Genomic DNA, 16,898 nt, shown 5'->3' with positions numbered 1-16,898 from the left:
TTTAAACAACAGCAAAGTATAGTGAAAAGAACTGTAGACTTAAAGTTGGGAAATCTGAGTGACCTTACAGCTGACATACTGGGTGGCCTTGGGCAAGTCATTTATCTCTCTGTTCTTCAGTTCCTCCATCCAGGAGGAGCTAAAATTTTACATCTCCTACATCAGAAGGTCATTGAGGGAAAATGAATTAACATCCAAGATAACTTTAAAATAAGAAAACACTAAAATTTAGAACGTTGCCATTATTGTTATAAATATTTTCTTAAAGAATATATGAATCTGGACTTGAAAATATTCAATTACATAACTCTTCCTCAAACTTTGGAAAGGTATCAAATTAAATTAAGTAGAATTCATTGAACAAATATTTATGATCTCCATATACCAAATATTATACTAGATGTTATTATGATTAGATTATGTGGAGGGTGCTATGGGGAATGTCTGTGGGACGATGAGATGAAGAAACTCATTTTCCTCCCTAACAAAAATGGACCTGAAAAAAAAAAGAAAAAAAAAAAAAAATGGATCTGTATTCCAGAAAAAAAAAAACCTGGGCTAAGGTACAGATTTTGGAAACTCTCACTACAAAGGTATTTTTTAAAAGCTTTGAGTGTTTTTCACATAGGGAGGTGTAGAGAGAGACCAGTGCCCCGGGTCACATTGAGAAAGGAGAGCATCTAGGGGAAACTGAAGAGGACCCACAGAAGTATGGGGAAAAAAATCAAAGCATGGGATATGTCATTGAAGTCATTGGGAAAGAAAGCTTCAGGAAAGTTCACATGCCAAAGAGAAAGCAAGTAAGATAAAGACTAAAAATGAACCATTAAGTTTGCTAGACGTGATACACACAAATAGCAGAGTTAGTTGACTGTATTGATACAATGCTAGTAAAAAATAAGTGCATAAACAGTGACCTCTTAACTCTTAAGAGTTTGTTCTTACATTGCAAAGCTCTCCAGTGTTGGTACTCTTTGAGCTTAATTCTCTCCCTTATAAAGGGGACCATAGCAATTCTTGATATGAAGAAGGGGCTTCTCTTTATCCATGTCTTAATTTTCCCTTTAGCCTGCAGATACTTGCATTAAGTGGAGAGTTGGCATCATAGCTACTTTGTTCACTGTAAAATGAGTTTTATATAAATATGCTATCTCTCCATTTCAGATGAGAGTAGTTCTGGGTAGCTAAGTCTTTACACCCCTGAAATGTGCATGCTCTGCTATCCGCAGCATAAGAAAAGTTGTTTACTTCAGGCCTTTAGAAAAAAAATAAGAATAAAACAACAATTTCAAAAATAAATTAGTATGACTTTTCAAACAGTTTTGAGATAATCTTATATCTGCATGGGGTTAAATGAATGGGTTGTTTTACTTTCCATCATTTTACTTCGGAAAATGGGGTAGAGGCAAAGACTAGCAAATTAGGGAGAAAGAAAAATTACTTGGCATGAGAAAATGGTAACAATTCTAAAATTCATTATGAAGTTTTCTTTAAGAATTTAAAAAAATTTTTATGTTATATATTGGTTAACCAGCAAGTACTTAGGTTACATGTCATGAATCTGTTCAAAAAGAACCACCATTATTGAGGACAGTGTAAAAATCACTATAATAATACTTGCCTAATAGAAACTCACACGCTTTATTTCCCATCTTAATTATGTTTTGCTGAAACTAAATATTATAATTCTTATTCCCGGAGCATATATTAAGTACTAGTGGATAATCTGTAAGTGAAATAAATGACTACCTGTTACTGGCCAACTGAAGATATAACAGGTAAAGAGTTAGTTTACTGTATCTATGCATGGTATAGTGTAAATAATTGCCTAAGTAATTGCTTTTAAGTGTAAGATTTTGAAATGTAAGAAAGATAAAATGTGTCCCTTCTATTATTGGTATATGGTTTTGAAAATGCACAGAAGGGAGCCAAATGCTTTCATGGCCTAGCAGAATAATGGGAGTATGTGTTCATTCCTTCTAACATCTCAGTGTAACGTAGAAAGTGTCTGCAGCAGGTACTTCTTAGCTCACTCATTTTAAATGGGTAGGTTCAGGAGGTAGGTTCAGGAATACTAAAAAAGAAAATAATGTAGTTTATAGTTGGTTGAACATGACTTAAGAGTTTAAATAACTATTGGAGAGGAATGAGATTACTTATAGTCTTAAAAATTGGCCAAGGAGTGGTTTGGCTCAGATACTCAGTTAACCTTTTGATGTGCATTTATTAAACTAAATCACTCACCTTCTCTGCAGTGTTGAAGGTGTAGTATAGTAAACATGAGATATGATTCAGGAACATATAATGTGTCTGCCTAAGTAAATCTGTATTTTCATTTTGTTTTCTAGTACCATAACAGCTTGGGGGAAGGACCATGAAAAAGATGCTTTTGAACATATAGTAACACAATTTTCATCAGTGCCTGTATCTGTGGTCAGCGATAGCTATGACATTTATAATGCGTGTGAGAAAATCTGGGGTGAAGATCTAAGACATTTAATAGTATCAAGAAGTACAGAGGCACCACTAATAATCAGACCTGATTCTGGAAATCCTCTTGACACTGTATTAAAGGTAAATTTTAATACGTAAGTTGACTATTAAAGTGCCTATAGACCAGCTGCATCGACACTACTTTTAATTTCATTTATACACACACCATTTCAGAGCTCTCTGGACTAGTCCCCTTATTTTAGAGTTGCAACCCAGAGAGTAATAGATTTGCCCAAGGTCACACATTAATAACAGAGAAAGGATATCCAGAGTTATGGATTATTTATATACTGTCAAAGAAAGAGTTAAGTACTGTTGAATAGATATTTTCTTTTCTTTTTACCTTCAAAATTAATTAATAGTGTTAACATTTTAACCAGTCCTGTGATTTGGTTACCAAGTTTGTGGGTTCTTTCTTTTTCCTTTATCATTGCTGTACCTTTGAAGGTTTTAGTGCAGAAGAAATATGTGCAATGTAATGTGGAATAAAAATAATTTGGAAATAGTTTTCAAGTAGAGATTCTTTACAGATACTGTTGATTCTTCATATAGCCTTGTTGCATTTTTTTTAGTGTTTAGGACTTGGTTTACCTTCTTTGAAAAGCACTAATAAGAGCAGGTTATTGATGCTTACTACTAGAAAAATATAGTGCTATGTGTGCTTTGCTTTAGCTGTGTCATTATTTAATGTCTATGAAAATCCTATGATCAATATTACAATCTCTTTTTTATAGACAAAGAGACCAGCTTAGAGAGGTTAAAATAAACTTGCTCAAGGTCACATGACATGTAAAATAAGCCAAGTATCCAACGTAGGTCTTTGTGGCCATCACCTTCCCGCTTTACCACACTGTTTCCCAGCTGATGATTAGGTGATGAATTACCCCTTAAGAAAGTGGGGTGTAGAATCAAGGAGGTCTTTTCCTATCCTGTTAATAGGCCATCTGAAGGTCTGATCTTAGCCTGAAATATGAACAGATTTGGTTTTAGCAAACTGAACAGGTTGCATGTTTTTCCTGTTACCTAATAAAAATATCCAAACCTAGTTTCAAGAATCAACAAAGTTATCAGTATGGAATGTTTTCATTGTTAGAACAATTTATTTAGGAAAAGGGAGTGATTGTTGGGTAGATCTTTGGAATCTCTGACCAAGCTTTCTGAGAAATTTTCAGTCAGTGTTGAGGTATTTCAGCTGCTCCCAAACTTGCAGTAGTTAATGAATAAGTGGGACAACTTGGCATATTAAGCAATTTGGTTTTAAAAATGGGTGTCATTGTTAGGTGAGAAGCACCTCAGAGAAACTATGGGTTTTATATGCTTCATTTCCAGCTTTATCTGCGTATCATGATTTCTTTGAACTTTGTAATTCAGGTGGATTCGTGTCAGACAAATTAAATTATTTATGTCAGACAAATTAAATTATTGGGCACAAGCAGAAAAAAATCCAAATCAAAAGTATAATCATGTTTTTTAAATGATGTTTTATATACCTTTGAAAAATATTATATTTACCACTGTAAGCTCCTAATGTTAAAGGGTTTTTTTTCCCTGAATCTAATTTGAAAAATGTGAGGGAGGGAAAACTACTTGTGTTCTGAGCCACTTTACAGTATAAGTTGACTTGGTAGAAAATTGCATGCCTGTTTCTAACATAATCAAAAGGAATTGAGACAAAATTTTAGAAGGCTTATACATAGTATTGTAAAATTTAATTTTTATGTTCTCGACCTTGCTTTGCTAACAATCTTGGTTTTTTTTTTAAACTTTGGAAAGCTTTAACACTTTTTTTTCAGTATTAGTTATTTTGTGTTTGGCTGTGTATTTTTCCATACAGGTTTTGGATATTTTAGGTAAGAAGTTCCCTGTTACTGAGAACTCAAAGGGCTACAAGTTGCTGCCACCTTATCTTAGAGTTATTCAAGGGGATGGAGTGGATATTAATACCTTACAAGAGGTACGGATTTTATATTAAAAGTTTCAATAAAGCAATCCTTATAATTAAACTCCTTTTTATTAGTTTGATAAAGAACACATTAATAATTTAAGTACAGCTGTGATTCTTTTAATAAGTGTTTAAGATGGTTTATGTCTTTTCTGTTAATTGCTTAAAATTTAAAATATAGAAGTATATTTAAAATATATTAACTTAAAATACAGAAGTACCGGCCAAACCATACTGCCAGTCCTCATTGGCTGCCCTGGATGATGAGCCCAAAGAAGTGTCACTAGGAAACAAGACAATGCCAGTCAAGGAATATTTTTTGTATATACAACAAAAAGTCTTGACACTGTACAAATAGGTCTCAGTTTTAATAGAATGGAGCTTCATATTACTCTAACAGTGTGAAACTTGAATGATATTCATCTGTGCTTTTTCAAAAATTATTGAATGGTTTGTCACCTCTTCTAAATTTAACATTGTTACCACTATTAGCCAAATAGCGTACGTTTTATGCTATCTTAAAACTTTTTCCTCTTTTGTTTCTCGGATAAGCTTCTAAGGAACTCAATTTTTATGGAGTATTTTGGGTATTAAAGACTATCAGCGATACCACGCTGTAGACTGTCAGCTACTATAAAGCACTGAAATTTTAATGTATATAGTTTCAGATGGAATTTTCTGTTTGAAAGAGTTCAGTGTGGTTAGATTAAGGTCAGTACCCAAATTATAAATAGTTTGTTTTCCAAAGATTCATTTAGAAGTAAGAACTATTGGGACCTCCCCAGCAGTCCAGTGCTTACGACTCCATGCTTCCACTGCAGGGGCCAACGGTTCCACCCCTGGTCGGGGACATTGCACATGCCGCACAGAGTGGCCAAAAACAAAAAAAAATTAAACTAAATAAATAAAAGTAAGAACTATTGCATATCACTATCAGTACTTCTGTGGCGATATGCATTTAGAGTTTGAAAATGATGTCTGGAATAGATGTCTTGCAATAACAGAAATGAGGTTTCTTCTACCAACTCTCCCAAACTGCCTTGCCTAAGAAAAGTGGAAACTTCCCCAGCTCTTCTAAGGCTTTGATGTGAAAAGGAAGGAAGTAACAGAAGAAAAATCTGCAGCAAGGAAGAGGACCTGAGCATAGAAATCTCAGCTGGCATGTTTAATTGCAGTTGTCCTGTCGCTCAGCTGAATTGAAGGTTTCTGACCTTGGTATCAGTTAAGAACTAGTACGCATACCTCCATTGTAGCGGGTACCCTCACACATACTTATCCCCCTTGCAGATGAAGAAATGTGGGCAGGGTACTGTATATCAGAATACGCATTAGCCCAGTGCGCTTCCCGTTGCTTATACCTACCCTTACTTGTTCTTAGGGGCAGCTCTTTAAGTTCGGTTGTTCCATCAGGTATTTGAACTTCCCAAGCTCTTTGGCTTTCCTTTTTTTCTTTTTGTTTTCTTTTTGTTTTTCTAAATAAACTTTGAAAATGTGTATGCATTTTTAAAGTTGAGAATCAGTTCAGAACTTGAACTTTTTTTTTTTTAAACTCCATGATCAAGAAGTTAAATATTGAGACAGATATTCTCTGGCATTGGTGAAACCTTAAACAGAATGGTCAGAGAATGAATAGTTGGTATTAATGCGGATGCGCTCATTACCTAAAGGGGGTAGTACCTGCTACCTGCTTTCTTCATACTGGAGGTGGGTCAAAGTAAGTCTTTAGAAGCAAGAAAAGGAAATTCATATAGCATTTTTGCTATGTCTAGTCAGATTTCCTTCTGATTTGTATGTGCAAATATTTTTAAACAGTAATTTTTACTCTAATTCCATAATTTCCTGTAACATTAATAGAAAAATTCACTTAAACTTTAAATTGTCTAAATTTCACAACTTTGGGCAAAGCTATATGGGAAGAATATCTTATTGGTCCTAAAATACAGAGATATGACATTAGGTGATACTGTTCTTTGCGATTTACTCCTTCTTGTGCTTCTGAGGCTTACCTAACATCAGGTGACAGTTCTGAAACTATTTTCTCTATATATTTTACCCAAATCTCCTTACCCTCCATCTTTATCTGTTTCCATTTCTTCTCCCCCATTTTTTTGTTCTACTCCTTGTATTTCTTCAGTATTGAAATGCACTTTTTAGAACATGGCTTAATTTTGTGTTGTCTTATAAGGTTTTTATTATTATTTTAGTTATACTTAGTATACTTAGTTTACAGTTAGTTCAGTGAAAAATAAATCTGAATTCAGGGCCCTTGAGTACTTTTGGGTTCAGGTATAGTAATAAAAGACATGAGACTGGGTTTATGTACAACCTAAGGAATCACTTTAAAATAAATTGTATATGTTTCCATCTTGATTCCTGACATATACCAGGAGAATTAGATGGCTGAGATTTTTTTTTTAAGTGTGGGTTTGTTAAAAGATGAAGGTCCTTGGAGTTTATCTATTTGTGTCTTGCAAGGTTGAAAATAAGGATAGATAAAATAAAAGGTCAGTTTGAGACTTTTGGTATTGGGAGGAATATGGCAAATTTATATTAACGATTCACTTAAAACTATTAAACTTGCTTACGATTTTCTGATCACTTCTGAAAGTTCTGTTTAAATAAAATGAAACGGGACTTTCCAGTTACTTCCTTTCGACTATTCTTATGAAATTAAAAATGGTTATTAAATTTTATTTGCCACCTTCTACCATAAAAGTGATGGAATATGTTAAATAAGAAGACAGATGCTAGGTAAATAAGTCCTGCTTAGGAAAAAGAAATACAAATGATATTGATAATAATGTAGATTAATAAATTATTGTAACTTTTAAATTATGTGTCCCTTGAAAGAACTATTCTAGTTGCTGGAACTCTCTGTTCATATAGGTCTCTCTTTCTGGCTTTTAGATGATCATTCTCCCAAAAATGATCCAATGATAAATCTTAACACCCAGTCAGTTCATAATTTTGCTTACGGCACTGGAGTACCAGCCAGAGTAAGATGACTGCCAGTGTCTCAACTGTTACGCAGGAGAGGGTGTTTTATACTGTTTTACCACCAATATCCGTTGACTTTTAAATGCCCCATTACATATGACATGTGATAACATGTATTGAGATTTATTAGTGATGAGGAGTGTCATTTCTAGAATCTAGTAATTTGGGGCAAACATCCAGGCCCATTGCTTGTGCTACTGACATCTGGGCAGTAACTGCAAGAGGTAGATGAGAGAGGTAGATGAGAGTTTACTCAAGTAACCTTAGGTATTTATAGCTATTATTTTTCTCCCTCTCATTTCCTCTGTTCCCCCAACCTAAACCACAATCACTGTGACTACAACACAAATTCAGGAACTTTGAATGAAATCCCCTCCTTCTACACTTATCCCTTGGGCTGCCCTTTTTTGGGGTTGGTGGGTCTTTTAAAAGAAAAGAGTGGAATGTAACTTTGTGTAGACCTTATTTTTATCTCATTATTTACTGTGTTATAAAACAGCTTTGGATGGTTTATTCATCAATATGGCTCATGGATAATTAGCTCCTTCCTCTTCCAAATTACTTGGCTTAAATTTATTTATTTATATCTTATTTTTAATCTAGATTGTGGAAGGCATGAAGCAAAAAAAATGGAGCATAGAAAATGTTTCCTTTGGTTCTGGTGGAGCTTTGCTACAGAAGTTAACAAGAGATCTCCTGAATTGTTCCTTTAAATGTAGTTATGTTGTAACCAATGGCCTTGGGGTATGTCATTGAACTTTTACTCTTGTGTTGTTAATATTTATGTATGTATGTTGAATGTACTTATTGAACACAATAGTCCAAGGATAATATGGTCCTGAACTGTTACTGTATTGTCAGGTACCCCTGACCTTGAGGCAGAAACAAAGAAGGAAAAGAGACAGGGGGTGATAACTTGACTTCAGAAAAAAATGGAGATTTGGGAAAATGAGAGATTATTTAAGAGAGATGATGCAGGTCAATTCATTTCCACTACTTCAGTATATACCTTTGAATCAAAAAGTTGACCATATTTGAACGAGAATGTCAGCTAACCTAGCCATCACGTATGTAAACACTGTCAAAGAATGTTTTAGGAAGGTGAACTATGACGTGTGAGTTGTGTTACTAGAATCATGTTCTGGTAGCCTTAAAACAAGGGAACCCAAGCTGCAAGCAGCTGAACAACAGTCTCCCTAGCTCTTCATAAACTCTTGAGAGTCTGTGTATTAAAGGGTGTGTGTAGGGGATCCTAAGAACACAGGGGTTGGTTCCCTACCTTAGTTCACCACCATCTTTCTTTGGCGAGTTCTGGGATTGCCTCTTCTGCTTCTCTTTTTATAGCCATCTCCAGTTGCTTCTTCCTTTCTGATCCTGAAACATTGTGCTCTAGGTCCTCTAGGTCTTCTTTGCTTCTGAGAGTAACAAGGTAATAGAATAAAAAGTAACAAAAGGGAAAAGGTTATGAAATAGGAAAGGCTTTATCGTAGTAAACTCCTTGTTCCCTTGCCACAGATTATATAATTGAGTTGACATAGATTGATTTTTCAGTAACACACATGTGCTGTACTTAGATCAGTTTAAGGGCAAGGCATAATACAAAAGGAGATACCTTAAGGGTCACATTGTTAACCTCAAAGACTTACTACAGATGGAGTATTAGTATTCTACACTGGTAAGAAAGGATATCCAAGATTTGGATTTTGTTCATACCTTCTTCATCACAGAGGACTCTGTCCTCCAAAACAGGCTAGAGTCTTGTCTCTAAAAGCCAGGTGTGGATTGGTTTAATTATACGTACAAAGTGCCTTAAACTTTATATAAATTAGGTACACACTTTTTTTTTTTTTAATGGGGGTTGAGTGAACATTTGTGATGATTAGTCTTGTATTTCTTCAACTTTCTTAATTTGGATTCCAGATTAATGTCTTCAAGGACCCGGTTGCTGATCCCAACAAAAGGTCCAAAAAGGGCCGATTATCTTTACATAGGACACCAGCAGGGAATTTTGTTACACTTGAGGAAGGAAAAGGAGACCTTGAAGAATATGGTCATGTATGTATCTATGCTGATTTGGGTTTTTTTTTTTTGGTTTGGTTTGGTTTTTAAACAGTAGTAGGTTGACTCTTCAAATTAAGAAAGGAAGCTTTTATGTTTTATTTAAAGTGTTTACAGTTGCTGACCTAGCCTTCCAAAATACGATGAAAAACAAGAAATGGCTAGATAGTAAATATGAGACTTTTACATACATTGGGTGAAATATTTCGTAACATTCCAAAAAAAATTATGGTTTTTCTACATAGTGATCAGCAGGGAGTGATTGATGAGCTTCAGTGAGTTTGCATATATTTGATCTTACTCTCATTGCCAATTAGCAGTGAATCGTTTCTGAACGGGAATAGTTAAGAATACTTAAAGGATGTTCTTCTTAGACTGCTCATAGCTATTTATGTTATAGTAAAACTTTGGTAATTTTATTAGATAAAAGAAGGGCTATCCAAATTCTAAAATGTTGTTAAAGACAATTCCCTTTTTCAAAACAATAGAATCCAGTTCAGATGGTTTTCTTTAGTCTCATTTGATTCTCCCAGCAGCTCTAATGACTAAAAAAGGCAAGTTACGTTATCTTAGTAGTGTAAGATGTGAAAACAGTGAGACTTGATTCAGATTATATAACTAATAAATGGTGAAACCTAGACTTAACCAAGTTTTCTGATTTTAGTCAACCAAACTAGAAACATGTATAGTTTGCTAAAGTAGTCTCTATGCTCGTTAGCATACAAAAGTACACTTATATTCCTGAACTCAATAGTTATAAAATTTGTTTTTAAGCCACCAGATTGAAAAAGAAAATACTCTTTTTTAGAGGAAAATTACCTATGAATATTCATATTCTCAGAGGAGGGTTTACACTAAACATAAATACACTTATTACTTTAGATGTTTTTAACTTTTGATCCTTTATACCACATCACATATTTTGCTTATGTTACTTTTATTATATTCTTTTAAGATTTTGAGCCAGAATTAATACAATATGATTTTTCTGTTTAATGAAAAATATGTATAAGTCCCTAAAACTTTCAGAATTAGATTCCTTTATATAGCCTGTTACGCAGTTCTTTGCATAGCCTTCACTTAACTCTTGTACTGCCAAGACTTTAAGAGTATGTGAATGATACTCGAGAACATTTGAGTCACTAATCAATTTATGATCATCTAGACCTTTTGATTTAATAGGAACCACCTTTCCTCAATAGATTAAAGTTAAATTTATAAAGAAAATGTCACAGCAAGAGCAGTGTGATTTGAAGCAACACAAGGACAGATAAGATTGTTTCAAGATGGTGGAGTGGGAAGACCCTGAGCTCACCTCCTCTCACGGGCACACCAAAATTACAGCTATTTACAGAGCAAATACTGACGAGGAAGACCAGAATCTACCAGAAAAGATCTGCAACTAAAGCTATAAGGAAGGAACTATGACGAGGCAGGTGAGAGGGGCAGAGTCAGAGTATAGTCAAGACCCACACCTGCAAGTGGGCAACCCATCAACAGGAGAAGAATATAATTTCAGAGGTTCTTCCAAAGAAGTGAGGGGTCTGAGCTCCACCTCAGCCTCTCCAGCCTGGGGCAGGTCCTGCACCAGGAAGATAAGCCAGCAGGGCTTATTTCGGGACACCCAGGGGGCTGTGGGAAATAGAGACTCTACTCTTAAAGGGCACACACAAACTTACGCATGCTTTGAGACGCAGGGCAGAAGCAGTAGTCTGAAAGGAGCCTGAGTCAGACCCAGTAGCTGACCTTGGAGACACCTTGGGCCCCTCAGCTAGCTGCTCTTGGATCCAGCCCCACTCACTAGCAAGCCAACACAAGCTTCAGGACACCCTGGACCCCACAGCCAGCTGTTAGCAACTGACCCTACCTACCAGCAGTCTGACACCAGCCCTCAGGACTTGGCTCTGCTCAGCAGTGGGCTGACACTAGCCCCGGGACCCCCCCAGGGTTCCACAGCTAGCAGCCTTATAACTCAGCCCCACCAACCAGCCGCAAGCAGTCTACACACAAGGCCTGGCAACCAACGAGACTGGGGGCCAGCCGCATCTACCAGACTGCCTGCTGTAGTCAGTCTTCCACAACAGAAGGACCCAAGCAACCCGCATAGGAGGAGCCCTAGAGCAGCATATAGCTCTGGTGACCAGAAGGGATTCACTGCTGGGACACAGAGGAGTTCTACAAAAGGCAACTTCTCAAAGGTCAGAAAACATAACCAGCCTACCACGTACAAGAGTTCAAGATAATGATCTTAAAAATGATCAAAGAACTCATGAAAAGACAGGCTAACCAGAGTGAGAGTATAGAAGTTTGTAACAAAAAGTCAGAAAATATAAAGAACCAGAGATTAAGAATACAATAACTGAAATTAAAAATATACTAGAAGGAATCAACGGATGAAATGATACAGAGGAATGGATCAGTGAACTGGAAGACAAAGTAATGGAAATCACTTAAGCTAAAGAGAATAAGGAATTAAAAAAAATGAGAACAGTTTAAGACACCTCTAGTACAACATCAAGCAACTAACATTTGCATTGTAGTAGTCTCAGAAGGAAGAGAGAAAGGGGCAGAGAACATATTTGAAGACACAGTAGCTGAAAACTTCCCTAACCTGGGAAGGGGAAGCACAGAGAGCCCCAAAAGGATCAAATCCAAAGAGGACCACACCAAGAAACACTGTAATTAGATTGTTAAAAGCAGCAAGGGAAAAGCAACAACTTACAAGGGAACTCTAATAAGGCTGTATAATCTGACTTTTCAGCAGAAAGTCTGCTGGCCAGAGGGATGGTACAATATATTTAAAGTGATGACAGGGTGAAACCTACAACCCAGAATACTCTCTACCTGGCAAGGTTTTCATTCAGATTTGAAGATATCAAAAGTTTTACAGACAACCAAAAGCTAAACGCCAAGCCAGCTTTATAAGAAATGTTAATAGGAGTAAACATGATAATTACAAAAGGAAGTACCTCATCAGTAAAGGCAGTTATATAGTAAAGGTAGCAAATCAAGCATATACTAAGGAAGTTTAAAAGACAAACAGTAAAATCACCTATAAGTAGTTCAGGGATACACAAAACAAAAAAGATATAAAATGTGTCAAAAGCAGTAATGAGCCTAAATGTAAGACATGATACCGTGAAACTCCTAGAAAAGAACATAGGCGAAGCACTCTGACATAAATCATAGTAGTATTTTCTTAGTCTCCCAAGGCAAAAGAAATAAAAGCAAAAATAAACAAATGGGGCCTAATTAAAAGTTTTGGCACAGCAAAGGAAACCGTCAATGAAACAAAAAGACAGCCTACATTGATGGGAAAAATATTTACAAATGATATGACCAGCAAGGGGTTAATATCCAAAATATCCAAAAAGCTAATGTAACGTAATATCAAAAAAGCCAATCCAATCTAAAAATGGGCAGGACTGAAGAGACATCTTTCCACAGAAGACATCCAGATGGCTAACAGGCACATGAAAAGATGCTCAGCATTGCTAATTATTAGAGAAATGCACATCGAAACCACAATGAGGTTTCACCTCACACCTGTCAGAATAAATGGTCATCATCAAAAAGTCTACAAATAACAAATGCTGGAGAGGGTGTGGAGAAAAGAGAACCCTCTTACCTTGTTGGTGGGAGTGTAAATTGATACAGCCACTAGGGAGGACAGTATGGAGATTCCTCAAAAAACTAAAAATAGAGTTGCCATACGACCCAGCAATGCCACTCATGGGTATATATTCAAAGAAAATGAAAACATTCATTTGAAACCTATATACACCCCAATGTTCACAGCAGCATTCTTTACAATAGCCAAGATACAGAAGCAACCTAAGTGTCCATCAACAGATGAATGGATAAAGAAAATGTGGCACATATATACAATGGAATATTACTCAGCCATTAAAAAAAAAAGGAAATTTTGCCATTTGCAACAACATGGATGGACCTGGAGGGTATTATGCTATGTGAAATAAGTCAGACAGAGAAAGACAAATACCATATGTTATTACTTGTATGTGGAATCTAAAAAATAAAACAAATGAATATAACAAAACAGAAACAGTCTTACAGATACAGACAACAAATTAGTGTTTACCAGTGGGGAGAGGGAAGCGAGGAGGGGCAGGGTAGGGGAGTAAGAGGTACAAACTACTGTGTATAAAATAAATAAGCTACATGGGCTTCCCTGGTGGCGCAGTGGTTGAGAGTCCGCCTGCGGAGGCAGGGGACATGGGTTCGTGCCGTGGTCCGGGAGGATCCCACATGCCGCGGAGCGGCTGGGCCCATGAGCCATGGCTGCTGAGCCTACGCGTTCCGCGACGGGAGAGGCCACAACAGTGAGAGGCCCACGTACTGCAAAAAAAAAAAGAAAAAAAAAAACTACACATACTGTACATCACAGGGAATATAGCCAATATTTTATAATAATTTTAAGTGGATTATAATCTAAAAATAATAAATCATTATGTTGTACACCTGAAACTAATATTGTAAATCAACTATACCTCAATAAAAAAAATTTTAAATAAAAAATAAAACTTAGGATAAAAAGGAAACAACATAATGACAAAAATGTTAGATAACATTGTATGCTCCTCACCTTCCGATGAGATGGAAAACTTCGGCATAGTAGATTACTTCTGTGGATTTTTCAGGAGAAACTAGAGGCAGATAATTCCTTAGTGAGACAGGGATGGCTTTACCAGACTCGAAAGGGAATTCAGTCCTAATTCTCTTAATTTGTCTTTGTTTTATCCTTGTGTGGATCAAATGGATTACACGTATCAGTGACTTCCGGAATATACACAGAGTTTTTAAAATCAGTGGCTGTGCATTAGTCAAGAAATCAATTTATGTTTCTCTTCTGGGTTTGGTTGCTTGTTTTCAGTGTTGGCTTTGTTTGCTTGCTTGCTTCTTTAAGGCCAAAACTCGTGATTAGAAAGTTTAGTAAATTCCAAATTGAGAAGTTTAATCGGTGTTGAGTCTTGGCTAGGAACGAGGGAAGGTCTGGCAGGCTTTCCTTGCCGATCTGTCAGTCATGCTTATCAGTGACAGCCATAGTTCTTCTGGGCAACCAAAGCAGTAAGCATCTTCCACCTGAAAAAAAGGAGATGGGTCAACTAGGTTTTTTCATTTTTCCTTTAAGGAAAACTGTTTTAAGAATGTACTACTCAGATCATTCCTTTCCATAAAAGTTAAATATCTCTACATCCCATTTTAGATCATGCCTGCTCTACCAGCATTCTTTGTGAATAAAATCATTTCATAATTTGAACAATATCAACATCTCTGTGTATTTGACTAACCTCATTCATCAAAGCATTACTTAAGAATTTTGTTTGATAGTCTAATATCATTAAACTTTAATATTATTATATTTGTGCAGGATCTTCTCCATACTGTCTTCAAGAATGGGAAGGTGACAAAAAGCTATTCATTTGATGAAGTAAGAAAAAATGCACAGCTGAATATCGAACTGGAAGCAACACCTCATTAAGCTTTGTTTTATGACTGGGTATGTGTGTGCGTGCCTGCGTGTGCGTGTGTGTGTGTTTACGTGCATGCACACACGTATACACCTGTGTGTGTGAGTATGTAATACATAATGTTTATTGTACAGATGTGTGGGGTTTCTTTGTGTTTTATGATACATTACAGCCACATTATTTGTTGGTTTATGGACATACTGCCCTTTTCATTTTTTCTTTTTTCCAGTGTTTAGGTGATCTCAAATTAGGAAATGCTCTTAACCATGTAAAAGATAATTGCTAAAGTAAGCTTTTTAGGGCCCTTTGCCAATAGATAGTAATTCAATCTGGTATTGATCTTTTCACAAACAGAACCAAGAAACTTTTATATATAACTGAAGATCACATAAAACAGATTTGCATAAAATTATCATGATTGCTTTATGTTTATATTTAACTTGTATTTTTGTACAAACAAGATTGTGTAAGATATATTTAAAGTTTCAGTGATTTAACAGTCTTTCCAACTTTTCATGATTTTTATGAGCACAGACTTTCAAGAAAATACTTGAAAATAAATTACATTGCCTTTTGTCCATTAATCAGCAAATAAAACATGGCCTTAACAAAGCTGTTTGTTTTATTGTACAATTTGAAAATTATGTCAGGACATACCCAATAGAATTACTAAACCTCACTGCCCCGTGTAGAATATGTATTAATCATTCTACAGTAAAGAAAATAATGGTTCTTACTGGAATGTCTAGGCACTGTACAGTGATTATACACGTTGGTCATTGTATTGTACAGTGAAATGCCAAATTTGAAAGGCCTGTACTGCAATTTTATATGTCAGATATTGCCTGTGGCTCTAATATGCACCTCAAGATTTTAAGGAGATTTTTAGAGAGAATTTCTGCTTACACTCTAGAATATATACATAAATGTAAAATATTGACAGAAATGGAAGCAGTGTATTTTAAAGTAATTACACTTCTGAATTTATTTTTCCTATTCTATAGTTGATATGACTTAAATGAATTACTGGAATGGGTAGTGAGTGTACTTATTTTTAATGTTTTGATTCTGTTATATTTTTCATTTTTTTCAAAAATTAAATTGGATATTCAATTTTATGGACATCATTTATTAATTTTAAACTGAATCCCTCAATAAATAATGCTCAGGCAAGTTCTTAAATGAAGATAAATTATCCCAAATGAAAAGCATGATGACATGAGTTTGAATAATCTGAACCAGAAGCAGAAAGTTGGCTAAATTCGGTGTTCAACATCAACGTGTTCTAGAGTGATTAAACTGCTAGATTCTGAGTCAGTCATCACATTGGACTAGAGACCAGGATTTTTTAGATGTCCTTTCTGTTCTACGGCAGAGATTGGCCAGCTGTGGCCTGCAGGCCAAATTCGGACTACTCTTTCTGTAAATACATATTGTCTATGGCTGCTTTCTCACAAGAACAACAGAACTTGAGTCATTGCAGTAGTGACCCTGTGACCCACAAAGCCTGAAATGTTTATTATCTGGCCCTTTACAGAAAAGTGTGTCAACCCTGTTGTAAGAAAAGGAGTGTGCCTTGAGACAGAGTTTTTCGCTCTTTTGTCTTTTCTCATTTAAGAATCTGATATTAGAGGAGTATTTAGAAAAGCTTTAACAACATGACATTAAAAGTGAAATTTTAAAAATGGAAAAGCCATAAATCATTTGGCCTAAACAGTTACATGAGAAAATATTTTATCACTAGAGTAATCTAATTAGAAGCGAGTTATCGTTATTAAACATCTTTTATAAGCATTATTATTAAGAAGAATATGGGATTTCGCCGATGATTCTAAACGCCTGTCTAATGAGAACAGTAGGCATCATTCACACTTCTAGTAAGAGTTTTCATCCTGTAATCCCTGGTAGAAAATAAT

At 35.6% G+C, this 16,898-nt stretch overlaps 1 protein-coding gene across 4 annotated transcripts in view; it reads left to right on the top strand.

Annotated features, from left to right (window-relative positions):
* The window catches only part of NAMPT (nicotinamide phosphoribosyltransferase), a 40,434-nt gene extending 23,895 nt beyond the window's left edge, over nt 1-16,539 (top strand). For all 4 annotated transcript variants that reach the window (XM_030761467.2, XM_089917810.1, XM_089917811.1 and 1 more), the window contains 5 exons: nt 2,349-2,574; nt 4,328-4,447; nt 8,036-8,176; nt 9,353-9,487; nt 14,883-16,539. In XM_030761467.2, coding sequence (XP_030617327.1) covers nt 2,349-2,574; nt 4,328-4,447; nt 8,036-8,176; nt 9,353-9,487; nt 14,883-14,993 — 733 coding nt within the window. In that variant the 3' untranslated portion in view covers nt 14,994-16,539. The remainder of the gene's footprint in view (nt 1-2,348; nt 2,575-4,327; nt 4,448-8,035; nt 8,177-9,352; nt 9,488-14,882) is intronic.
* The last annotated feature ends 359 nt before the right edge of the window (nt 16,540-16,898 follow it).

This window comes from Delphinapterus leucas, chromosome 9, assembly GCF_059928025.1.
Source record: "Delphinapterus leucas isolate spDelLeu-1000000601 "Yukka" chromosome 9, BTC_Dleu_Yukka2, whole genome shotgun sequence".
Lineage (NCBI taxonomy): Eukaryota > Metazoa > Chordata > Mammalia > Artiodactyla > Monodontidae > Delphinapterus > Delphinapterus leucas.
This window is presented reverse-complemented; position numbering and strand designations above follow the sequence as displayed.